Source organism: Bombus bifarius, unplaced genomic scaffold (genome assembly GCF_011952205.1).
Source record: "Bombus bifarius isolate JDL3187 unplaced genomic scaffold, Bbif_JDL3187 scf7180000010271, whole genome shotgun sequence".
Lineage (NCBI taxonomy): Eukaryota > Metazoa > Arthropoda > Insecta > Hymenoptera > Apidae > Bombus > Bombus bifarius.
Genome location: NW_022885586.1, coordinates 611,646 through 639,590, shown reverse-complemented (window position 1 = coordinate 639,590; position 27,945 = coordinate 611,646). Strand labels below are relative to the sequence as shown.

Here is a 27,945-nt window from a genome sequence, read left to right as displayed (position 1 = left end):
TCAGAAATAAATATCACGTTTCATGATACTCGGGGAAATATATCACTGAAAAGAAACAACAGTTTAATAAAAAATGATACATTGTTTCTTCCAAGGTGTTTTTCACATTTATAGACGTATCTTATCATTCGTAACCATAATGCACTCAGATACTTACATTTAGCCTTTCTTCCAATAATATTACGATACTTGAATACCGATTTTTCCACGAAATCGAGAACTAGGAAAGGATAGTTGTATTTAAAACCTTTTGCTTGTGACAGTGACAATATTTCAATCGATTCTATGATTAAATAACACTAATTGTAAATGAATTCTTATTTAGTCTAAACAAATTTCCAGCATCGCACTTTTTCTTTATATCGTGTTAAATTAAAATCGAAGAAAATTTATCCTAAACCGAATGAAATCACAACATTAAAGGCTCCACTGTTCTGCTTGCTTTAACAGCTCTGTTTGTTTCATTGTCACGGCGATAAGAAGATAAGTACCGTGTATGATTTCGTGGGATAGACAATAGACCTGAGTCGCACCGATAAAACGTAGTTCGTGGCAGAGGGGTGTAGACCTTTGGATACAGAAAGCGATTATGTAAGCGACGATAGGTTATATATTAAGAAGCAGAGCATTTTGCAACACAAACTGACCACGATGTTGGCGACTGCGACGTTTTTAGCTGTACTTGTATTGGCAGCGAGTGGAGCCACGAACAAAGACCCCCACTTTGTTCCTGGCCACGATACCATCGTGCATCTTTTCGAATGGAAATGGAACGACATTGCAGAGGAATGCGAAAGATTTCTTGGGCCAATGGGATACGGTGGAGTGCAGGTATGAAATAAAATAATTTCCCGATACAAATACTATCCGTGATAAAGCCAAGTGTTTTGAAAATTGACACACATTTGGTTCGTTTGACGTATAAAAATTTCTTGAATGTTTGTTATCGATTAAATTATACGAATAAAGAAAAATGAATTATTTTCAGTTAAGTCTCTAATAGAAAATTCGGGTGGTTTTAGAATCTCTTCTCACAGGTGTAAATAACAATAAAGCCCTGTATCAGCGATATCTTCAGTCGCATTATTGTTGGATTAATTTATCATTTATGATTATTATCGATCAAGTGCTTAATTAGTTTCACACAAAAAATGATATCGGAGAAATGATATCTATAAGAGGGAAACAAACATAACTCTTTTATCTGAAACCTGATTTTCACGCGTCATAATCACAACATAGTACTAGAATACAAGATAATTATCCCTTTCTACTAATCCTATTTCACGAGTTAGTAATTTATTCGAAATAAAAATTTCTTCGAAATTCATTAAATATGTACATCACTGGCTAAACTCTTTTTTTACTCGTGAATCTTCCTATTTTTTTTTTTTTTTTTTTTTACAATGTATCGAATGCATAGAATTCATTATCAACGAGATTCAATCACTGCAGGTATCACCATTACAAGAGAATCTGGTGATCGCTAACAGGCCATGGTGGGAACGTTACCAACCAATTTCCTACTTCTGGACTACGCGATCCGGCACGAAAGAAGAATTTATCAATATGGTTGCAAGATGCAACAATGCTGGTGTCCGAATTTACGTAGACGCTATCTTGAATCACATGTCCGGCAATTTGAACAATGCTCATGGCACTGGAATCTCCAAAGCAGACACGTACCACTACGAATATTATCAAGTGCCTTACCACGCTCAACATTTCCATAAACCTTGCTCGGTTAACAACTACAACGATCCACAGAACGTGCGAAATTGCGAACTGACTGGTCTTCACGATTTGGATCAGAGTCAAGAATACGTCAGATCGAAGCTGGTGAATTTCTTGAATGAAGCTGTCGACGCTGGTGTTGCTGGCTTCCGGTTTGTATAATATTTCAGGATAGATTGTCTTTTTCAGCAAAAATATTCGTCATTTCGACAAATCTTAAGAGCCGAAATATATTACAATATAGATGCTATTTATTAATTAATTATTTGTTAATTAGATTTTTGGTGAGGAACACTCGGGATTGTAGAGCTTTCGTCAACAATGATCAAGGAATTATTTATATCACAAATTGTGAATTATTTGTGTTTTAAAGTTGTTACGCTTGACTCAGTAAATGGAGTAATTTTTTTAATTTCTAATTTAAATCTCAGGTGCTCTTTTCTACCAGAAGTCTATGCTATTCTATTTTAATTAAATAAATGATTTCAATGTAACAATGTAAAATCGCGTGGGAAATTGTTAACAGTATATATAATTCAGAATCGATGCTGCCAAGCACATGTGGCCAAACGACTTGAACATCATTTACTCGAGAGTAAAGAACCTGAACACTCGGCACGGTTTCCCTCCAAATTCCAAGCCATACATATACCAAGAAGTGATCGATTATGGCGGCGAGGCAATTTCTAAACGCGAGTACAACCAACAGGCTGTGGTAATTGAGTTCAAATACGCCTCCGAACTCTCCAACTCGTTCCGGGGTAACAATCTTTTGAAATGGTTCGTCAACTTTGGAGAGCAATGGGGTCTTTTACCCTCTCAAGATGCCCTCGTGTTCGTCGATAATCACGACACGCAACGTGACAATCATCAAATACTCACCTACAAATCATCAAAACTGTACAAGGTAAGCCCTGCGTGAGAATTTGCTTTTATATTCCAAGAAGTACTTAATTTTTTAGCGTTTACATAAAAGTGTTTTCCTTTAAGTAATTTCGCGTTAAGGTAGGCAATATTTGGAGTTTTGGAAATGATAATTATCGTTCATTTGGCTTGTAAAGCGTAGCACGAGTCGTGTGGTCACGAGGGCGTGAGTCTGCAAGTAGAATAGGTCGTTTAGTTGTCAGGCATTAGGAAGCAAATAGGAACGCTTTTCCTTCGGTGTTTGATGGGATAATCTGATTTCAATTTTGAGATACTTTTGAATGAATTACGTATGAATTACGAACACTGAATTACGTATTCCGAGAGTAATATAGAGTTCTAATATTTTATTAGATTATTTCTATGGAAACATTAAATTACGTATTCTAAGAGCAGTATAATAAAAATAAAATACCAGTATTTCTCTGAACTCTGCAAATTAGGGTGAAAAACAAAGTTCCATAAAATTACCGAATCATGGCTAACAATTATCCAACGTTTTATTCTACGATCATTCGCCTGTTATATTTTGAACTAAACTACTTGCAGATGGCGGTCGCCTTCATGTTAGCCCATCCCTTCGGTACACCGCGAGTGATGAGTTCCTTCGACTTCCAAAGCAAGGATCAAGGACCACCTCATGATGGCAATGGCAATATCATATCTGCAACTATCAATCCAGACAACAGTTGCGGCAACGGTTGGATCTGTGAACACCGTTGGAGGCAAATTTACAACATGGTTCGCTTCCGCAATGCAGTTAAAGGAACGAGCATTAAGAACTGGTGGGACAATGGCAGCAATCAGATTGCATTCTGTCGTGGAAATTCTGGATTTGTTGCGTTTAACAATGACCGGAATGATTTGAGAGCCACCCTCAAGACCTGCTTGCCTCCTGGTCAATACTGTGACGTGATTTCTGGTAACTTGGAGAATAGAAGATGCACTGGAAAGGTTGTTAACGTGCAACAGAATGGCGATGCTTATATCGAAATCTCTAAAGGAGAGGAGGATGGAGTTCTTGCTATTCACGTTGGGGTGGGTTTGTTTTAGAGATGATCGAAAGAGTATAAATTGTCATAAAGTTAAGGATAATGATTATTAGATAATTGGAAATATTTTATTTTCAGGCTAAACTGTAAACGAGTATGAAGTCAATCACTATGAATGTCGAAAGACACGAACAAGGATGCTGAAATTTGCATTATATTAAGCGATGTCTCCTGTTTGTATTACATAGATTGATCTAACGTACAATTACACGCGGACGCATCTTGTAATCAAAGAAACATTGTACCTACCTTATGAGAATAAATAAATGTTATTTAAAGTTCAAGCACACTTTTATTTGCCACGTGTGACACATAAAAACTAATTTACTTATCAATTTTATAGTACGTCCGTTTCAAAGATAATGATGGACCTCTTTTTCATTATAATTATTGTTATTCCAATAATTCGAATTTATTATTACGAAAATTTACATAGCTCGTAATAATTGAATTCAAAAACTAAAACTCACGAAAAATGTACAAGATAAGCCCTACGTGAGAATTTGCTTTTATATTCTCCCAAAAGTAATCTATTCCAAGAAGTATTTAATTTTTGAGTATTTACTTAAACGTGTATTTCGTTAAGTAATTTTGTAGTAAGGTAGACAGTATTTGAAGCTTTTAGTTAGTTTTATTTGCAAAGTACAGTACGAGGCTCGGCGTGAGTCTGCAAGTAGAATAGGTCGTTTAGTTGTCAGACATTAGGATACAAATAGGGACACTTCTCCTTCGGTGTTTTATGGGAATGCTCTGATTTTAATTTTGAGATACTTTTGAATGAAAACATTGAATTACGTATTCCGAGAGTAATATAGAGATCTAATATTTTATTAAATTATTTCTATGGAAACATTGAGTTACGTATTCTAAGAATAGTAGAAATAAAATACCAGGAAAATTAGGATGGAAAACAAAACTTCCACAAAACTAATGAACATTGCTAACAATTATCAAACGTCTAACTCTACGATTCTTTGCCTCTTGTATTTTGAACAAAACCATTTGTAGCTGGCTGTCGCCGTCATGTTAGCCCACCCAATCTGTACATCGCGAGTGACGAGTTCCTTCGACTTCAAAGGCAAAGATCAAGGACCTCCTCTGGATGGCAATGACAATATTATATCCGTAACTATCAACCCAGACAATGGTTGGATCTGTGAACACCGCTGGAGACAAATTTACAATACGATTCGCTTCCGCAACACAGTTAAAGGAACGAGCATTAACAATTGGTGAGATAATGGCAGAAACCATGGTTCACCAGATGTGCCACATAAAAAATAAATTTGATCATAAATTTGCTTCAAAGATAATGGGAGATTTCTTCCCAAATTCTCTGCCCTTCAAATTTTTGTATTTTTCCCCCCTAAATTAAACTCCTATTTTTGTGAAATTTTTCACACAATATCGCATGATCTTCGCGCAATTTCGGGTCTGACGAAAACAACTTGACCAGGCATAGATATTTTTCAACAAGGTTTATTTTAACAGAAACAATGTACTGTTCTTGTTCTCTTTTCACCATTAATTTCTACTATACATAATATGACAGTTAATCAGTAAAATAATACACGACAGGCTCGCGATGGAGAAATAAAAAAGGGGATGTCGGAAGGAAGTTTTTCATGGGAGAATGGTAATGATTGGATGCGGAAATAAATTGCAGAAGGAAACGAAGGGTGAAAGAAGAAAAAAAAAATAGATGGAAAATAAAATCATCGAAGTATCACAAGATTGCCTTATCGCCCGCTTCTTCATCCCTCTTTTTCTCCAGCATGCTCGTCTCATTCTGTACATATATTCTCTCATTTATATTTTTTAAATAAGTCGATATGCATACGAATTTCCTCTCATACTTCTCCTTTCTGTATATCCTCTCCTTTCTATATCCACTTTCTTCTATCTCCAGCAAACACAAACACACGTATCTCGTAGCTCGCTACTCGTATGTCCGTTCGCACCCCAAAACGATCCTGTTGCCCGACAATTTAACGATCTCGTGCTAACGCGGTAATGATGTGCATGAACCTCTGCTACGAAACTAAATAAAATACTACGGGTTCTTCTTCTGTAAAAGCACGATATAAATAAATGCTTAAGCATTATGTACAATGATCTCGTTTTAAGTAAAAGCCGCTAGCTCGGTTAATGTCCGCTCGTGTCGTCCAACCTTCCGTTTATTCATTTTTCAAAACGTTTCGCAGATAGTCTGTTCAATATAATAAAATTTTCGAGAAACTTTGTACTCGTCTAATAAGAACGAATGAAAGGAAACAACTAAGAATTGAAAATGAACTCTGAAAAGTGTAATATCTTTGGGTCGCAGGTAACCATAACAGTTTGAGTTTGATTCGGGACAGGTTGTTTAATTTTAATCTGTGTTCTATACCTCGTCCGATATATGCCATTAATTGTTTTACTAAATTGTTAACGTACTACTAACATGTAACGGTCAAAGTATGTAAAGGATCGCGGATTTACCGAAAGCTGGAAGTACGAGCAGATGTACTGTGCGCGAGAACGCGCGTATAAGTGTATGTATACATAATATTTATAAACGTATAATAGTCTGCAGTAAATTCAGGCTAATGTAAATCTAAAAATACTGCTCGTCTCACGACTTATCAACTCTTCCATTTCTAACAATCGTCCTGGGCGACTCGCTCGTCTAAGAATATCTCTCTTTCTATTTACGACTAAATTGTTATTACATGAATACAATAAGGCAACGGGTTTACTGCTAAATAAATAAACGTTAAACGTTGTAAATAAGAGAGGGAGAAGATTAATTTACAATGTTTTCCCTAAATTATATTTACGGGTCCGTCCATCTCGTAAATCTATATCGATTTCCAACGTATCGGCTTCTAATTTGTATTCTCGTGTTTCTGTAATGTCGTGTCTATGCGTGTATGTATGCGTTTGTGTGCGTTACGTATACATATTCTTTATAGGTATATGAATGTTACCCGCTCGTGGATTTTCTCCGTGTGGTTTGCACGTAGAACGTTAGCAAAAATATAATTTAGTATATTTTATCATTTATAATTCATTCATATAAAAACTTTGTTAAAATATATAAAAGAAACAACGATTTGAGCAAATACGTATCATCCTATCGTACAGCTAGATATAAGTACCGTGTCGAAGAAACGTTCCCTTTCGTCGTTATTGCACATAAATTCTTCGTCTTTCCTTTTTCTTTATTTCTTCGCTAATAAAGTGTTGTCTCTTTTTCATTTTTTCTTCTTAGCATACTTTCTCTCACGCTCGCCCTCTCGTTCGTACAACTGTTTCACTCATTCGTTTTTCACACGCTCTCACTAAACAACAAATTGTTCACTTAGTTCGTTCGATATATTATACCTACTGCGGTATGTACTTATTTAATATTTCCTTTTTATTTCTTATCGTCGTTTACGATTTTAATTCTTCACACGACGATGAAGATTAGAATCGTCGTTCGACGCTTTACTATCTGTGTTTGTCGGACTTGGTGTTTCCGCGAAATTATTCGAGTTCATCTTGGATGACTATTATCGCTTCGAATGCTTCTAACTGCATTATTTAGAATATATTTACAATCTCTGTTATCCAATAGACATTTTCTAATGCTTTGCATTAATGAAATTGTACGTAGTATCGCAGAATTATTTTATTATTATTTTGTATCTTATCTTTAATATAGCATTTCATCCCTTGTACAGTATTCAAATGTTACAAATATTACTAGGACATTTTATATTTCAGCGACAAGCAAATTAATGTATTTGCTTGATTTCTAATCTACAAATTTATCGTACAACAGAACTCGAATAATTTTTCTCGGTACAATGAATCTTTCTCGCTCGAAAGCTTCAATTTCAGGTAACAAAGAACAGCATCGATGAGCATTACGAATTTCTAACTGACGTTAAAAATTGCCAATTGTCTCCATTGTTTCGTTCATCTAAGAAAGGCTAGCCTTGTGGAAGACTTTTTAAAGATAGAGGCACTCGTTTCGTTGATCTCGCAGAATGTACATTAATTCGCGCTTTAATCATTCTAAAACGTTAATTTCCATCGCTAAGTCGATATTCCGGAGATTTCGAGGCTATTAGTTCCGCGTGAAACCGATCTTGAAATCCTGACACGTTAATTGCTCACGAAGAATCGAACATGTTGCTTCCGGTTGGCCATTCTTTTTTTTTCTCCAACCGAAGGATGTAATTTGAATAAGCACGCAAACCAAGCGGTCTAATCGCTAATTACTATCCCAATTAATTTGATTATCACGCAGCGTCATCTCTTTTATGCTCATCGCGTGTCTATTTCTAATTTATAAGCGGCAGAACGCGAGAATGCTAACACTTGTTAGTCACCCTCCACTTCCTGCTCGTCGAAGAGAATCTGTTAGCATGACCAGCGGTACAAGTCTCTTAAGAACCGGACAAAGGAATTACAAATTAAAGAGAATCGCACCGTTGGAAGATTTCACGAATGAAACTCTGAATCGGGCTGCCCAGATTCTCTGGACAAGTATTCTTGTTTCAGGCACTGGCGATCATCCTAAAGGTTTACGATTTAATTAAAGGATACCGTAATCGTCGATTGAAAATTTCATTTTAAATTCGATGGTTTGCCGAGCTTTCGGATCAGCGTGCGGACAAGAAGTTTACTAGAAGATGTCTTATTGACTTATTACACTTCCTTCATGTTTCTTCCTTATAATAATCGTTGTAGTCCAAAGTGATAAAAATTTGGATGTAGATAAAGCTTACGGTTTAACGATTTAAATATCTGAAGATGTAATTTCATTACATCAAAATCGCACGCTACATTCGTCGGAACAACGTTATATGAATAGGAACGAAAAAAGGAATTCATTTATACGTACGTAACAATGAGAATTCTGTCAAAAATTAAATCAAACATGAAATACCATCTTCACAACAAATCCTCTACAAACTTATTATCCACATTTCAAACTCTATATCGAATCAACGTAAAAAACTAAGTCTTCTGGCTACTCAACCTTCGCATTTCCAATCTTCGCTCTCTTTCTCGAAGAGTCACCTACTCCCACGCACAATTTCACCCGATTCCACGAGCCAGTCATCTATAAGTAAGTACAACGCAGCAAAGTGAAATTTCGCCTCCGAGACGGAGCAATTTTTCTCCAGGTACTCTCTCTTTCTCTCTCTCTCTCTCTCTCTCGCTCTCGCTCTCTCTCTCTCTCTCTCATAATATACATATACATATGTATATATACGAAACTCTTTCTCGTTGTCGAACGTCCAAGGAAAAAGGAATATAACATGAAGGACAAGGCGGAGCCTCCGGAACTCCACAGCGTCCGCGGTCACGTGTACGCGCTGTCGCGTAGTCCGCGTCACTGTTTGATGGGCTTCTTGAAGACGACTTCCGGCTTGCGTATGGGACGTGATACGCGCCGTTCTATCCTGAGGGCCCTGTTCGGGTCCGTGGAGGGCGTGACCGTGCCCTCCGGGCCCAGAGGAGTCTCCGCCATTGTTTGTCAGTTTCCTGTGCTGCTCGGCCGCCTTCCAGGCAACTGTTGTTGCTGCGGTTGCTGCTGGTGTTGCTGTTGCGACGCGGCTGCCGCAGCCGCGGCCGCGTTCAATGCCGGCAAAGGTGTCTGATGGCAGTGTGCACAGTGCAAACAGACCGTGCAAGCGCCCAGCTTCCGGGCTAACAGCGCGCGAAGCTTCAGGGCTGGACCTAGCTTCATTCCCATAGGCCCGGTTAAATGATCCTCCGAAAGAAGGGGCAATGCCGCTCCATCGATCCGGTGCTCGCGGAAATTCTGCAAAAGAAACAAGAATGATGGTTATTTCTATTTGACAGCTTTGGTTCTTATTGGAAAAAGATTCGACGGTGTCTGGATGCAAAGGTAAAAATTCTTTGTTGCACAGTTCCTAACAAGGTATATAACGTTCTCAAAGGACATTTAATAGATTTATCAAAGTGATCCGCTCTTTAAGTCTGTGTCAAATGTGAAAACGTGACAACGACACGAGGTTTAAGAAACACGCGACCATTACCCGTAGAAAGCGGAACAGAAAGACGTGGGAATTATTTCTACCATAATTCAAACCAAGAAAAATACAACGAGGTCTCTAAACACTCCAAACCGCCTTAAAATAAAATGCCAAAAACAAACACTCCGCTCCGCCAATTAAAACCACCTTCTCTTCATGCTCATTCACAATGATCATGAACAATGACACCCACGCGTGCACCCACCGGTCGTCTGAATCAGCGGAACCCACGCGTGTTCCTGAACGCGTGGCGTGACCCACGACCCAGCGGAAGGTCGCGCGTTCCGCGCGGTGTCTCTTCTCGTTGCGCAACAAGCGGCATCCTCAGCGGCGTGGAACGCCGCGCAGCGCTCGCTCATTAAACCTCCGTTCCGCAAAAAGTCGGCTCGAGCTGCCCGCTACGGATAGAATCACGGTGCAGGACGTAGCAAGAGGAAAGAGGCGGAACGGCGGAGGAAGGAGGCGGAAGAAGAAGAGGAGAGAAAAAAAAAAGGACGGGCGTTTCATTCACGGGGGCCACACGATCGTAATTGCGGCTGCAACTCGCCGCGATTTACCCCCGCTTAGCGTTGCACGGTTCGCGGCCACTCACATCGTACTACGATCGTTTGCCCGTGTGCGCTCCGTTCGCGAGCACAGAATACGCCGATCGCTAGCTTATGAATGAAATATTCAGCGTTCTAACGCGAACGCCGCACGCAAACCCCAGACCGGTCTTCGTCCTGGTCTTCGTGCATTCCGCGAACGCCAGCCGAACATCCAGATCCAAGTAAGTCGAGTGGTCGGCTTTTACGAAGCTGAGGAACGATTTAGATTTGTTTCCAGCTTTCGTTCAGCTTTCGTGGCAAAAGAGTTCGAAGATAAATGTTCGCGGTGGTGGATCTCTAGGTTGAATAGTTCGCATCGACTTGGAGGACGAAGCTCCGGTGGAAGTTTTCACTGTACGAAGTTATTTCGAAACCCTACGAAGTTACAGTGGGAAGCATTCGTTCTTATTCTACAATATGTGTTAAGATAAGATATGTGTTATGCAATAATATAGGCTTCGTTTAGATAAAAATGAACTTTTTACAAGTTACGGAAGACTTGGAGCGAACTAAACAAAATAAACGGCTGTGGCATTCATCTTCGATTAGAAAGTTCCCTTTCGTTAACTCGAACTCAAATTTTCAGAGCGCGTTAACCAAGGTATAATCTCTCACAATCGCCACTTTGAAAAAGCCAGTTTCTCCGACCGTTCTCAGCACACGGTTACAACAAGCGCAGGCAACCGAGTAGCGAAGCTGGAAAGTTATTCCTCGTCGGCCGGCTCGCTGACTAATTACAAGAAAAGGACAAGAAGGAGGATCAACGAACTTGCACAAATTATCCCGTGCCGCGGTTCTCGCTTTACACGCCGTTTACTCGCGTGAACCTCGCGGCTCGGTGCACGGCTAATTATCCCGTTTCTCCCTTGCAGCTGACACTGTGATCGCGCCAGAATACGGCCACGGGGAATACACAGGGCCATCTATCACGGGCGACACGGCCAACATTGTTTCGAATTTCCGATAGCCACGCTAACGGTATGCGAAAGCGGGCGAGCGTAAGAATGGAAGCTCGTCGCGCTTACCGTTTTCTTACGCGTGAACGTTAATTAGCCGAGTTGTTAGCTGCTACAAGACAAAACAGGGTCATGGGATCGTTATTAGATGCAGACGCGAGGCCTGTTTCACGCCATCGAATCGTGCACGCTGGTTTCGGCTCGTTTGGGCCAAAGCGCAACAAACTATATCAGAAATATTCGTACGAGCCACGAAGATCTATGATCACACATTCCTCTAAATATTTTCGAAAAATGATAAGTCGAAGAGAAGCGTTTGATATTTGTCCATGTTGCTGGATATTGCGATTGGATTTAGTGATTTGGTTGAGGCGTTGGTTTGAGATATTTTTCTAGTCGAACAGATCGCGGATGTTAGTGCATCTATGGAAAATTTAAATACATTGGACGTGGAAAATGATTCTGTGATTTCAACAAGTTAAAGAGTATGACCGTTTTTCTCGCAGAATCTAATACAATTCAATTTCACCAAATCCCTGAAACTCTCTTTAATCTCCTCTCTCCTTTCACGTTATAAATTACAAATTTCATATACGCAACCTAAAAACATACCGGGGTATCCTAAAAAACCGTTTAAATTTCTGTCTACTCTATCATATTTTACAAGACACGGTTGCATCCCTCCTTCCGTGAACGATCATCGCAAAAATACCACATTACCAGTAGAAATTAACTAATGAAAACTTGCACCCGTATTACCTATCGTAATTTCAGGTGAAACAAACTCTCGAACTATTTCGTTATTAAAGCAAGTATATCAGAGAGACTAGCGCAAAAGACGTGGAAATTATAACTCGTGTCTCTGTGTGCTACGACGTGTGTTCTTTTTTTTTTCAAAATAGAGACCTGCCGTGATGTTTTTGCCGCGCGTTAAACATCGTAGAGAAATCGTCGAGCTGTATCGAGTGCCGTGCTACGAGAAAAAGGCGTACTTTTATTATATTAAATTGCGGTACGGAATAGAATGTTGCTACGAAAGGCAGGCTTCTGCTCGCGATCTCTTAGCTGATTATTATGAATTACCACTCTGAAATCAGGGTATCAATTATGCCTGCGAGCCGTGGCGCCCCCAAGTAGCAGGAAATTATAGTGCACGATGTCTCCTCGTTGATCGAACCGCGGCTTTTTGCACCGTGCAACGTTCGCGTGGAAATTGTCGAGCTGTGCAACGCCGTGTAGAACGTTCTATTTCATTAAAATGTATTTAGGGTAAAACGTTGCTCCCGGAACACCGAGATTTTTCCCTGATCCGTTGATGAGCATGAATTAAAACCGCCGTCTCCCGATCGTTTTTACCACCCTTGCTCCGCAAAGGCTTGCTAGATTACATACGAAGTCTGTCTGTTCGTTTTGGCCGACTGCGTGCAGAAATCTTGTCAAGCGACAGCGGTCTCTCAAAGAGAGAAAAAAAGATGTTTAATGCGAGTCGTGGCTCTTTTCTTTCCAGTGGGATTCTTTCTGCCTGGGATCAGATGAAGATTTTGACATTTAGCCGAGTGCTTGTAAGATTGGAAACGGGGAAGGAGAAGAAGATGAGCCGCGTTGAGAGATTTTCATGAAGCAATTGGAGCGTTTCCGGAATTGGAAATGCAACAGAGGATCGTTAGGTTTGCGTTGAAAGAACGATAGAGTAATTTCTGATACGATTATTAACACGGAGATAATATGGAGATTCAGTGGAGCCTGGAATCTTTTAATCCATTACTCGGTAATTGGATACCGTGGAGGAAAATACTGTAATTCATAATTTTACACTTTTTACGGGGGCGTAATATCATACGTCAGACAGTCTAGTCTCGACGATTAGAACGTAATTTGTTAACGCTACGTCATCGTAAATTCCAACTCTACGAATACAGAAAATTTCTTCGAAGAACGCATTCCTTCACGATCGGACTAATATCTAGAAAAAACTAGCATTGACAAAGAAACAAGAAGAAAGTGAAAGGAACCATAAAAAAGTTCGAAGATAAGTTGACAGGAGGTCCTTCGTGGGGGCAGACGTTCAAGATGGCAGAATCCACAGGAATCTCATCTCGGCGCATACATCTCATTGTCTTCGAGCAGGGATACAAGCAGAAGTTTCGTAATCTCACAAAACCTCGAGCCAGCCGTGGTGTCTGTGTGGTGCAGCTGCAGTTGCAGCGAATATATCATCCTCGTGTTGCACCGCGGGCGACCGCGGCCCTCCAAAGGCCCAGCCACGAAGACAACCTATATTTTCTCCACCCAGTTCCAAACTCTTAAGGGCAAACGCGATCCCAGACCGGGTCCAGCATCAATTATACCTTCCACAAACACGCTCTTATCTCGCGCGCTTGCCAGACAGCGCGAAATTCGAGCGCAACAACTTCCAGGGTGTGTTTAATGATTTTTCTACGTTATTGTTCCACAACTAGATATTTGGATTCCATATTTACACGTTACGGTGGACAATGCGATTCTCGAACGGATATGGAAGATCTTTTACAGAGAATAATCGATAGAAAGAGGCAAACTTTACCTTTTCTTGACATCTCGCTGATAGAAAGTTTTCCAAGAGAACCGTTTCCTTCCTACAAAATTTTATACGAGGAATATTTCTTCGATGGAAAACTTTGTTAAAGGAAAGGAAGTGATAATTGTTCGACAGAGAATTTTACGAAAGGAAAATTTCTCTGATACAAATTTTCACAGGCAAAGAATTTCCTACATACGCGATTTTATGGAGAGAATATTCCTCTCACAAAAGATTGTGCAAAGACAATATTTCTTATTACACGCGTATGTGCAGGGTAGCAAACGTATTAAGGAAATCGCATTGTCCTATTTGCAACGCGATTCGAACGACGATGAAGCAAGAACTATGGAAACGGACAGGAGAATTCTTTCCAGTCGAGGATCCACAGAAAGTGTTGGCCGAGCGTGAAAAAGATCGAGGTTCCTCGAAAAATAACGGCTTGCTTCTTGCCAAGTTCGAATTCTTGACCCCGAAGGATCTCGAAGCCGCGGTTATAACCTCGGAAGAGCACCGACTCGGAACAGCGTCACGTTAACTGGTCGCGATGGAGCCGTGGAATCTTTTCTCTCGGTCCATCGGTTTCTCTATGGGGAAAAACAGTCGCTGTAGCTTGCCCGTTGCAAAATCGAGTCGAGGCCTCCGGGAACGAATTTATGGAATGTAGCACTGCCGATACTCGTCGACGTTTTATACCTCGTTCTTCGGTTGGTTAAAGTTTCGAGATCTTTCTTAGATTCCCTTCCTTTTTCATATAAATGATAAGACGACTGTGCATGAAATTGCTGTCTTTCTTTTATATTATATATTATAATTTTAGTTTTCTGGAATTTTAATGTCTTCATACGTTTGTTATGGAACTATGACTACTCTATTCGCAGAATTGCAAATATTTTTCGTGGGAAGTGTTTTCTTTACTTAAAGCGACAACGATGGTTACCATATATTTTCTAGTGCTTTGTTTAACTTTGCTCGCTTTACCAATGTGAAAGTATTTGAATTTTTTAAGTGTTCGAAAATGTCTAATTTTGTATCATGCACGTGTTACCATGTCGCGTACAATTTTCTACGAGAATTACGATGAATTCTGTAAAAAGCTAAATATTTAACGCCTCTCGACGCCGATTTACGACGCGTAAAATACGTCCTTTAATTATTCTATGGGTTTAAATCATCTTCCATCAACTATACCATGTTCTTCGAGGTAGGTTCGTAATAAAAGTCGCGTCTGTGACATCTAGAAGCCTCGTCACTACAGCTGTTGTGCAATGACAATGACGAGTTAATGAGATGAACGTTTTACGATATGTGAAAAATTCCAAGATGGTTAGTCGCTGACAAATGACAAGCTAGCCCTGGTGAGTAATTTGCCGAGAACATAATGGAATATATCATTGGAAGTTTATTGGTCCATTATGGGCTTTTTGCTATTAAAATTCTTGATCCAAGAAGATTTAGATACTTGTCAAGAAATTTAATTTATCTTTCAAAACCAGACGAAAGATTTGTTTTATGCCGAATGTAAAAAGTCCCAATGATTTTGTCTCTTGCAATGATAGAATAATCTGCTCGTAATAAACTTTGCCTAATTACTATAATATCGAAGAAAATTTTTTAACCATATATCTTCATCAACGTAGAAATAAATAATTTCTTTCTCGAGTCCTACATTAAAATGTATCATTAAAGACTATATAATTAGATTTTACAGGATTAAGCTCTATATTGCAGGAATAATTATCGCTGTAATTCTTTTTCTCGTAGAAACTTCGATATCTTTTCCAATCATACGGATATTATCTTTCACTTTTCTCTAATCCAATACTCCCTCAAATTGACGTACATTACTTTAACAATCTAAAATCTAGACAAATATTTCACAGAAACCTGATATGTATCAGATATATTTCGCATGTCTGTATAATAACTATAATTGCGATATAACCTAATATAGTCGGCAATCTTGCCACAGCTGACAATTCTATACGCTAATCTGCACACGTCGAAGAGAATCTTCGTGACATTTGTAGCCGGACATGGAACGGTTGTTCGACGCAAAGAACAAAGTATAAACCAGCACGAATCTGGGACATAAGAGGCGAAAAACGTCGTAACCGCTGTTATAACTTTTGTTAACGCTATTGCATCCAGCTGCTGCATTCGCTTCGGGCTGTTACGCGCTCACGGTACCGCCTTATATGGCGTTGCAGTATGCAAAACACGACGTGGAATGAACTAGGATGAACCGATGCTCGGAATTTACGTTTATGACTCCCTGTCGGGTTGTACACTACTGGGCATACAACGGATACAGTTTGTAAAAACGAATGCTATCGCTCGTACCTTCGTTCTTTCCCGAGTTTAGATTCTAAGACGTTGCTGCTTCTGTAAGTTTGGAAGTGACTCACCAAAGTATTTGAACACTTAGCGTAGAAAACTTTCGCGAGTGTATCGTACGCGTTATATGAAACATTTTGGAATTTTATTACTACTGTGATGAGACGTGACTATAAAATTTGGAACCGATTCCTAGATTTATGTTACAGAGGGTCCCATTGAACACCGATACCTATTAATGCAATGGATAATTGATTATTCAAATACTTTCTGATCTCTGTGAGACATACACTTGTACCAAATATCATGCAGTTCCTTCGTCTAATTTCACATTTGTTCCAAATATTATCAACGTGATCTTGATAGCCTTATCAAGTCCTATGCTATACAAAATCGTTGTGAATATAATACGTACAGGGAAGTATATTATATGAATTAACGAGGAACGAAGCGTGGAAGGTTTTCTATGGAGACGTTGAATATTATCAGAGGTTAGGAAATGTAAAGGTTCCCCTACCGCGAGTTACTAGCGAGATAAAGGTCGCGATTAACGAAAGGTGGAAGGTGACCGGAATTTCAGATACCTGTTCGACACAAATTCCGGGCGTCGGTTGAACCTAGCATGGCGCATCGTTACATAAAGGAATACCACACGAATTTACGATTTCTCCGCACGCATGGTATTTTCGACACAAGACCAAAACGTACATCGAATTATCTGCAGAGATAACGCTGACAAATTATCGGCTAAATGTTCTACTGGAAACTATTTTATCACATAAAGTGATCGATTTTGTAGTACGAAATATCTTTGCTCTTTTAAATTCTTTAAACGAATTCGATGTAGTTTAGATACCCCTACCTTTGTCGACATCAGGAAATCAGCGCTCGAAATTTTTTAATACCCAATGGTAGCTCAAAGTGCTAAAGAAATTCAATATTAACCCTCATCAACAATCGTCTACGTACTGGATCGTTTAAGCCCATGTAGCTGTATTTAGATTCTTCTGTTTTAAAAAATCGACAAAACTTCTTGAATACTCTTCGAGGATTTTTCGAATACCATTTAATAGCTTTTATTGCTACATGTAACCTTCCAGGAAATTTAAACAAAGATATTAGAAAAATAGATCGTAGCAGTGGTATGATTAAAAATGTGATCGTATCAAAGAATTCTTTAAAAACTTTCAAAAGAAGCAAATAGTTTCCTGTAATGTCAATTGAAAATGGAAATTGAAATTTGACTATCAGGTTTTCCGTCAAAATTAAAATTGAATAAAAATGATAAAACAAGAAAACCAAGGATCTACTTGGCTCGCAAATTTCAAGTTCAACTATGACCGCTTTAAGATTGTCTCAATGGTAGAACGGTTAGAACTGATGCTCGCAATGGAATCACGCAGGAAATTCCTCGCAGCTGGCCTACCTTAAACCCGATCGGTGGCTACGCCACTGTGCACCAGCGAACAAGAACCGGTGACCTGCCACGCCCTGTCGAGGTCGTCGCGCGCCTCTCTCGCCGACGACCGGCGTACCGACGTCGACCGCGGCGTACCGACGACCGCTGCCCACCAGCCTAACCAGATCAACATCGCCCCACTGCTTCCCGCTACGCTCTATCTCCCGCTGTGCTTCCGTCTCTCCTCCTTTCTCCGCTCTTTCTTTATCCCTCTTTCACCGCTTCTTCCCTTCTGCTCTTTACTCTTGCCATCCAACCTCCTTTCATCTCGCTTCATACCTCTCTCTTTCTTTTTATATGTGTCTTTTAACTGCCTTTTTTTTTTCTCTTTTTTATCTTTGACGATGAATTTGTATTTTAATTCACTTACCGAATTCTTGTATTTTGAGATTTTTAGACGATTCGATTCGATTTAGTTACTTCGTCAAGTTTTGTAATTTACATATCTGTTCTCAGGTGTGTTTCGTCTTTTCTTGTTCGGCTGCTAACGAGACGATCTAGTTTTTTTATTTTATTCCTTTATTTTTAAGTTGAACTATTTCCATTTCCTCGTGGGTTGCATTAAACGTCGGCCTTCTTCAGGCACACGATTTTTATTTCTATCTTTGGTTCATTTACTGTTCTCAGCTTCCTTTTAAGCGACTTGTTCCTTTTCTACTTTCTCCTCTCGCGATAGAAGTCATTTTCTTTCTCTTATATTTCTCTTTCTGCCATCGGGCCAGTTAAACAAAGTGTCACACACCGTTCTTGCGACCGATTCATTTTATCCTCAGGGTTTCGTCTTCCTTCCCCTCTTTCTAAGTTACAATCCCAAGTTAAAATGTGCTCTGCCTAGCCGCACCCAACGTGACGTTTACGACGAGATTCCCTCGCTTTTTTCTCTCGTTTCTTCTCTCGCGCAGGAAGTCGAATGAAATCATACCTCGAGTTTCTTGAGTGTTTCGCTTCCTCGTGGAATTGCGGTTACCGAGAAAAGATACCGAGGATCAAGAGGTCAATCGGCTGACTCGCGACATCGCGCGATCCCATCTTTTCCTCTTTCGGTCCTTTTCTACCTCCACGGATGAACTTCGATTTTACAAACAAATGTGCGTTCGATCGAGCGAGACATGTTCTCCGGTGTATAACTTCTAAGCGACTAGAACGAAGGTAACAGCGTGGCGGATTAAAAAATTCTAACGTTCCCGTTAACGAATGTCAGAATTTTCAACGTTACATTTTTCCATATTTGTAAATTCTTTGTTCGATCAAAATGTAAAAATACACATGTTCAGATATAAAAATACACAAACTATACGAATGCGGTTCATCGATATCTGGAATAATTTTTATTTTACAAAATTTCGGACGCCTGCATAATATATCCTCTTAATCAACGTTTACGCGTTTAATTAAGCATCCTGTTCGTTCCCTTCGTTCAACCACGAAACGCAATCAGGCACACAACCACGCCCAGCCTATTGCACAATCGTGAGCTTCTATTTTCCACGCGCGATTCCTACCCTGGATCGCGTCGGGGTTCGTTAAATCGTTGTTATCTCTGATTTCCACGCTGGCAGCCAGCTGTTTTGCGCTATTTTTCATCCAACCGTGTTTTAATTATTATTCTAGCCCGTGTTACCAAACGATATCGAATCTGGAGTAATTAGAGTCAGGACGGCAACGAGGTAAATTAAGCTCGACGGAGATACGAAGTTATTTAGATAGACTACAGCGTGTAATCATGTCGCCTGGAAAAGAGTCGTGGCTGCTACGGAGAGAAAACCGTGTTCCATGGATGAAGGAACTCGCTTTGGATAAGTTAGCGTGTGACTATCCGTGATAAAGTTGCGGTTATTTTTGTGGAGAATAAATTGAACGATAGGAATTAGAAAAGTTTACTTTATAGGTATCTAAGGATCGTAAAGGGTGGTTTAGTTTCTTTTGTAAAGAGATACACCACGTTATAAAAATATCCAGCCACTTGTCTATTTTTGTCAAGATTTAATTTACTCGTGAAATTACCGATAAGATATTAGTACAATATACAGACTGTTTACTTTGAAATCCATTTTCCTTCGTTTTAAAATATTCAGGTGATTGCGTTTCTATTGATTAAAAAATCATGATAAGGTCTATTTAGTTTGTTTTTTTTTTTTGAGAATTAACAGGACCAATATCTTTTTTCAGAATCATGAATGGGCTTACACTAATTTCAAAATTGACGAATTGCAAAATGAACGATTATGAGATTCCATTTATCAACGAAACTTCAATTGATTAAAACGAACGAATATTTTAAGACTGAAATTATAAATTGTTTATAACTAGAAAAATCACATTCAACTATATGTGAATTTAAAAAAAAAAATGAACTTAACATCGCTTTCGAAATAAACCGACCCTATATATTTATTTCCGCTTCCCTTTCGACTTTACACGATGATCTCCAGTTTGCATTGTACAAACACGATATTATTATACTTTCCATAAGAGACGTAGCAATCCAGGAACGTAATAGTCCTTTCTCACCTCGCAATTTCCAAATTGCAACACGATGCATCGAAGTTTCAACCGCGAATTATCTATACCAAAGATATTCTCCGTGTACTTAATGAAAGATCCATCGAGCATAGTCTTCTACATATACGCGAGGATATCCGAAGGGTCCAGGAGGACATAAAGAGACCGGTGGCATCGTGACCGTGAGCGTGGCTTCATTACCGGGAAACCTGTTAGTTATGCTAATATCGGCTTACAAACCCTTCATTACTGCTGATGAGCAATTAATACGCCTGCCTGCCCCCTGGCCAGCAGCGCTAATGCACTCTGAATGTCTCTCAATTACACGACGACACGAGCGTTGTCCGCAAGGACGGCCGTAGTCGCGAGCTTTTTCGTCGTTGCGCCTTTTTCACGCTGGCCTTGTTTAATGGGAATTTAGAGGCTCGTTACGGGACAATTTCCTCGTTGTACGTTCCGACAACGGATGGAAATGAAGCGATATACGAAGTCGTGTTTGCTCGATGGGACTCGATGCAACGAATAGGAAGTTGTACATCTTTTAAATGGTTTTCAAGCGCAGAAAGATTATCCTGTTCGTTGGATCGGACAAAGATATCGCGGTTATTGCCGGTGTAGTTAAATGGTAGTTTGTAAGGGTAGTTCTTCTCGTCTGATTTATCTTTGATGACGTCGTTTCGAGTTTATTGAAGGATAATCAGTTTACGTTTAAAGCCTGTTAATACGTTTAGGACGATTCGTCGTTAAATTTAATAGTGTAATGTTCCGGTCTACTTAAAACCAATTTTAACGAAGACTCGAATTTTGCTTACTTCGAATAAAAATTATTTTCGTAGCATCCTTCGATCTTCTGTTTCACTCGCGAATCTTCAAAACTTTATCTCCCTAATCACCCGCCGACGAACAAACTTTTGTAATATCTTCGTATTGAAAATTCTCGGTATAAAATTTCGCAAAATTTCACAAGTCAAAGTTCGCAAATTCCATCGAAACTTGTCTTCGTTTTATTCGAACGGAAATATAGAAACGAAGAAAAAATCAGTGATATCGAGTAGTGGATTCTCTAACGGAAAGTTAGATGGTAAATTCGTCTGGAGAGAAGGAATGCAACAGGAGCCCTATATTTCGATTTTACGTTTTCACTGAGAGATAGAGTCGGACGATAGCTAACTCTTAATTAGCGAGACGTGTTCTTCAGACGGTAGCAAGTTCGAGGCAATCTGCGGTTGATTTCCACCTGGAATGCAACTGCCGCTTTTACAGACCAACATTTGTTGAGATTGCTTAAACACGGATTATGATGCTTTCGAGCATTCGGGTTAATTGATGTTTGCCTAATGGGATTGTACAGTGAAATATAGTATAATTACGAGATTTGGTAAATAGCAGTTGTTCGACGGAAACGTAATAAATTGCCACGAATATAATATGCATGAACGTAATAACCAGGAGGAAATAGTTGCTGACGTGTAAAAAGCTGGAATTATATTGTAACGTTAATTACACAATTACGATAACCTATGCTTAATGCAGTATTAAGTCAGAATTAATCTCAATCTTTTAACAAGACAATCAATTTGCGTATAAATTACGTTAAATTCCGATTTCTCAAAATTACATTTTCATCGTAATCGATACGCTCAATATGGAATCCAATTACGTCCAACCGGACTTCCAATTTTCACAAATACGAGAGATACAATCGGTCAACACGGATTTCGCTTGATTTAATCTCTAAAAGAAAACTGCGAAGAATCGCACGTTTGTATCCTACATCTATTCAACGTGCAGCAAAGTTTCTTAAAAACGAGATAATTTTCTCCTCGATTTTAATGGAAGAAAGATTGCGTATTACCACATAATTTATGGCGTGCAATATGCCCGAGGGTGGCTCTTCGCTCTAAAATTCTTTCTTCATCTACTCTACTAAGCACCGAGTCTTTAGAATTTGTCTCTATCGCGTAATGCTTGAAATCGTTTCATTCTGCATTTATCATTAAGCCTTGAAAACCAGTCTTTTCACAATAAATCATACCAACGCTCGAATCAAGAGTATAAAAAGCGACAAAGATAAAATATCAATAGTTATCAAATGCTAGATCTACCTGACCAGTCGTCAATGTGATAACTGAATAAATCCAGCCCAATACATTATCAATAGATATCGATATCAGCGTTCAAGACGTTCAGCGATATTTATCGATCCGTTTAAAACCGTCAGCGAGCCAGCCCCAAAGAAGATCGTAACGACGCGCTTATCTGCTCGACAGAGCAAAAAGGGATCGCATTTAGAATTTAAATTGCGACCGATCCTGCGAACTATCAGCGTCATGGCCGTGGACGATCGACTTCGAATGGCGCCACGACACCATTACGTTCCGTCGCGAAGGAAATCGCACCGGATCCGCCGTCTCGAGATTTCGAGCATCAAATTCGCAGCTTATGTGCCCCCTTCTTATTTCGAGAAATCGATAAGACCAGGTCACGTGAGAGGAATAAATTGCCGGTAGCCCTCTACACGGCCCTCTCTCCATCCATAGAAGAACAATCGGAGAAAGTATCGAACGAGAGGTCGAGGGAAAAATGCACGAAAGGTCGAGGCGATAACGAGATCGCGATAGCCGCGACAAAGATCTGTGTCGAACGGCCATGGTATGCATAAAGGCAAGTCTAGGGATTGGTTACTTTCTCGAACAGAATTGATAATTGACCCTTTCCACTTAATTTTTATACGATCGATTGTTATAGCTTTTGCAATGGTCTTTCTGGAAATCAAAGATTTAGATTCGAAAAGGAAAAGGTTAGAAGCGTTTATAGGTCCGTTTATACGGCAAGTCTCTTCCTTTTGTATCTTCTTTATCAGCGAAAATAATATGAGAGATAAATTTGAGATTATCAATGCCGTTGTTGTGGCCAGAGTAGACAAAGGATGAATATTCTTGAAGGAAGATCATATTAGACTTTCAAGAAACGTTTTCGAGAAGAAACTTCACTTCTTGGCTTCCTGTTAGCATGTATAACGGTACGGATATTCTTTCGCGTGCATCGGTTATGAGGCAGATAACAGTCTTTGATAGGAAGATCCAGATTAGCGTGATCTGCATGCAAATTTCAATGCACGATACTTGAATTGAATGTATCTTTGATACCTGCTGATGATTGTCTTGTTAGATTAGAGAATGCAGGTGATTTAACCGATTTCCGCTGAATAGGTTACATATGTGTGTTCTACAAAAGAAACAAGTTTGTTTCGTGAGTTTTAAATGAGTAAGCAAATAAGTCGTGTACAAATATAAATAGGGAAATACGAAGTCTTCGATATATCTCGATGTAACAAACTTTAACTTAAATTTTTGTTCTAAGGGATAGTACGTAAAACTGTGGTTATAAAGCGTCACACAACGTGTCATTTTTATTCATTTTGATGCACAGTTCTTTATATATATCCAAATATATAAAAATGGTGAATGTTTTTCACGATATACAAATAGAGAAAACATCTTCTCTTCGTATGTATCGTATATATCGTTAATAGAATTCTATGTTACTAATTAAATGTACATGTTGTTAATAAAATAATAGTTAAAAGTAATAAATTTTTCGTCGTAAAAATAGCTTTTGCCCATTGCTTTCTCCACCAATCAATACGAGTTGTCAACTCGTGGAAAAGGGAATTTCGCTATTTATATACTCGTCACTGTATACTTAGACAAAACTGGTATCTGCTGTTGGTATTCGTGATAGTTTGGTCTTGGCGTTTATTTCTTTCAAATACGATAAATCACACAGTGTTTTACTTTAATAATATTCGCCCCTCTACATACAACTTGTAAATCAACACGAGACTTGTAAGTCGACAAAACGATATAGAAATTAACAGTCTAACTGTCTCTTCGAGTAAATAACTAAAGAACTAGATTTACATGGTTGAATATTTCTTACCTCTCCGTATTACAGAAAGAGTAAATAACTTGCTGGAATATCATCGAAAAATCATAAAAGAAGTGCTGAAATCTAACAGACATCGAGGTTAGATTCCAGATCTGTGATTCCACCCCATAGACGCGTTGAACGAGGGAGGAACAAGGAACGAGACGCGTGGGTGGTTACACTTTATTATCCGGCATTGTTACAAATTGCCGCCCCCGCGTACTGCTCACGAACCAGCGCATTCTATTATCGGCTAAACCCCTGATAAATGCCTGCCTCTTTCGCGGCGTGGTCCTCGGCAATAACTCGTTATTAAAGTGCGGCTCGCGATAAACTGGCGCCGATAAATCGGCTCGATTCGTGCCGCTCGCAAATTCTAGTTTCCTACATCTGCGCACCCATTTCGCAAATCGACAAAACTCAATGCCTCGGGCAGCATTGATATTTTCTACTGTTATTTTCATAATTTGCCATTTTTGTGCTGCCGGCACGTTCTACCGTATTATTTATGCTATAGAAATTGTAGCGTGAAGTAATATAATATACGCGTATAGCGTAATATAATGCAATATGAAGTAAATTGAATGGCACCGAAGTAGATTGAATAATTTTTTTTATTCCCAGTCTAATCTCAAGGCAATGGGAATTATTGGTATCTAACTAGCCGCCCGCAGCTTCACCCGCACGGTGTTTGCTCGTTTTTATGGTAATTTATGTGTATCACGTTCTGTTTTCATACCATTCCGTTTCTTTTTAAATGAGCAGTCTGTTTGCCGAGTCCCAAATCTTCAGCTTTAACGGATATAAAAATATGGCTATTTTTCGAGAATAAACATACCTCTAAGAGTTGAATAAGTATGGCGAATTTCACGTCTGCAATTTTGGCAACTCGCGAGACACGGTCATACTATCGAAAGAAAATTTTTACCTCTTTTTACACCTTTGGGGTACGTATTTTCAAAAATCCTTCCTTATTCCCCGTGTCTACGTCATGAAAGAAGTATACTTTCCAAATTGGACGTTTCTAGTTACAGCGGTTTGCACCGAGTGTTGATGAATGAACCGGTCACTTTTGCCTTTTACACACAATGTCTAGATAACATTTGTTGATGGATTTCTATCGGATACAGAAGACTTAATTAAATTATGACTAAGAGGATTAAAAGTGAGTAAGCTTTGAAAGAATTAAAATATCGAAGCTTCTAGTTCTATTAAAACTATTCAGTTTCTTAATGTATATTTTCTTCTTTATCTTCGCTGGATATTATTTATCTCTTTGTGTATAAAGTCACTGCATGGTACTAATATTAGTAGGAGGAAACTTCAAAGCTACAACGATTAACAGAAAGAATTCATTAATCTTGGTCAACGAATAAATAAGCAAACATTAAAGAAAGAACCTTTCGGTTCATCGATCGATCCATGGCGTTTATCAAATTTCTCCAGGACGTTGTACGTATTAGTGCTTGTCAAATCAGTGAATCATTAATTCATGATTGATGAGGTAAACCTCGATCCGATGGGTATATTCAGCAGAGGCCAAGATCTAAATTCGTTCAAGTTCGACACATCACGAAACGCATTATCTGCCGGTGAAAATCAACCAATCGATGATTTATCGTTACGATGTTCCTTCGATAATAGTAGAATTCTTCTTCATCTCGCGTAACATCTGTTTAATGAGCTTCTTTTAGCTTTCCGTTGTAAGAACTTATCAGATACTCTCTGCCGTGTGTCTAACACAATTTCTTTTAATATTCAAACGTGTACTCATTTTTCAGAAGAAAATTGAATCTCTGTAGATCCGGTGATAAGTATTTGTACGTTCTCGATTCTGATCGCTACACGAATACTTTAATATTTCGAGTTTCGAAACGGTGTGCTACATTATTTCACATTAGGTGAGTCAATCGTTCGTAGTTACATCGCGCTTTTATTTATCAAATGTTTGTCGATAGAATTATATAGATCGCCATGAAGCATACGATCAAAAAATTTATATCGGCTCCTTCGCTGTCAATTTATTCAGTGGGTAAAATTTTTCTCTGCAATTTTTCTGTCTGTGTTTCCATCGGTTGACGATAGTTAGAAATAGAATTGTTTAAAAATGGAAGCAAACTTCTATCCGTAATTCTATCACTGTCTTCCGATGAAACGTTCTAAATATTTTAAATGTTCCATCATAGAGCTACGTATGCGAACAAGAGTGTTAGGTAAATTTAACACCGTGTTAAATCAAGTTAGTCGTTCGGATGAAAATGCACTTGCAAAAGGTAATGTTCGAGCGCCTTCTGGCAAAACAAACATGTTAAGCAACAAATTACAAGCTGCTTTTCCTTTCACAGCAGCGGCAACGGTATTCTACGCGGCGAAAATTCCGATCGAACCGATTTCCCCGCTTTAGCCGGGAGCTATCGTTTCCATCGATCTACAAGCAGCTGTTTCCCGTGCCGCTTTTCGTCGACGAGCGTACGCACGGACCCGTAGCGAGTCGACCCTGAACTTTCTAAGCTAATTTAAATTCTAGAATGGTGCTCGTAGGTGCGTCCTGACCTTTGGTCCCGACCTCGACCGCTTTACTTCCGGTGAAAACTCGTGCTATCAATGTTCACCTCCGGTTAACGCACCACCGAGGCAGTGACGGTCCACTGTCAGGTGTACGAGGGTACTGTATGTCATTGGAACGATCGACGAGATGCAAACGTGTTAAACTGATTAATTTTCTGGGAGATTAGAAAATCATTTTTTGTATGACAATCGAAGCTACATTTCTTTGAAAATGGGGAAAAAATAGTTTCTCTTGAGAGGAAGATATTTATTTGAATATCCACTGAATTTTGTAAACATATTTAGCACCGCGTTTATGAATATTTTTATTAGATATGTAATTTTATTTGGTCCTTTGAGTCTTGTCAAAAGCCGCGGTAGTTTCTTGCTCTAATTTCGACTAACTGTATTCAAGACTTAATTTATCTCATCGTATAAATTACACGAAATAGGGGAGGAATTCTGAGGGGTAAGATAAACTTGTTGGAAACAGTTAAAAACTCAATCCGAGCGAGTACAAGCGTAAGATCCATAGCTGGCGAGCTTGATACCACGTGTTCGCGCTTTTCCTTGCTCGAGGAAAGATCGAGCAAGCTGATTTATGCCCAGTTTGGAGACAAATTAACGGCATGACGTCTTATTCCCGAGCTCCGATGGTTTCCCTACGAACATATTTTATCTAGGCTGGCGAAATTTCTCGGAGAACCGACGTTCCAATGTTTTTCAAAGTCGGTGTCGTGCAGAGACCCGCGATCCTATCGACGAACTGTACAGTTAAAACGGTATAATGGATGAAATGCAAATTATCGGTGTGATTTATTGGCCGGGAATTCGTGGCCGGTCAAAGATGAAAACGGAAACACAAAAGAGACTGGACGATTAGTGTTCCTGCGAACACGTGTTCGAGATTTATCGCAGTGGAATCTCCGAGTCGAAGTTCTCGATTTGAATTTCGTATGGCGAATAAACTTGGCGCGTGATTTTAGCGGAACGAAATGTAAAGAGTGTGGTAGAATTTTATTGGGCAAAAATCCGAAGAATTTTTAGAAAGTCGATAGTTCGTTTTTGTTTAAAGAACTTACGAGCGGATTCTTAAAAACTTGTTGGTAATACTAAAAATAGGAAACATACAGGAAATATCGAGTAAGCGTCTATAAACACAGCAGTCAAAAACTCAATTTCGTACTTCAGTTTAAACTAATAGGGAAGGCGTTACAAAGCAACATATCATTATTGCTTGTTAGCTAGAGCGCCATAAACGTTCTAGTAGAAGTACTAGAAACTGTACTAGGTAGTTACAGTCACTCTGTCAATACAATTTC

The 27,945-nt window shown here is 39.2% G+C and overlaps 2 protein-coding genes across 5 annotated transcripts in view; one reads left to right on the top strand and one right to left on the bottom strand.

Moving 5' to 3' along the window:
• The first annotated feature begins 542 nt into the window (after positions 1-542).
• On the top strand, positions 543-3,830 carry LOC117216326 (alpha-amylase-like). Its single transcript, XM_033462950.1, has 5 exons — positions 543-831; positions 1,456-1,886; positions 2,275-2,641; positions 3,208-3,696; positions 3,789-3,830. Exons 1-5 carry the CDS (start codon positions 652-654, stop codon positions 3,798-3,800), a joined length of 1,479 nt encoding a protein of 492 aa, XP_033318841.1. The 5' UTR covers positions 543-651; the 3' UTR covers positions 3,801-3,830.
• A 3,936-nt stretch (positions 3,831-7,766) lies between these two features.
• Positions 7,767-27,945, bottom strand: part of LOC117216325 — a 175,936-nt gene continuing 155,757 nt past the window's right edge. For 2 of the 4 annotated variants that reach the window (XM_033462946.1, XM_033462948.1), the window contains one exon: positions 7,767-9,513. In XM_033462946.1, coding sequence (XP_033318837.1) covers positions 9,226-9,513 — 288 coding nt within the window. In that variant the 3' untranslated portion in view covers positions 7,767-9,225. The remainder of the gene's footprint in view (positions 9,514-27,945) is intronic. The other 2 variants (XM_033462947.1, XM_033462949.1) reach the window with 1 other exon arrangement.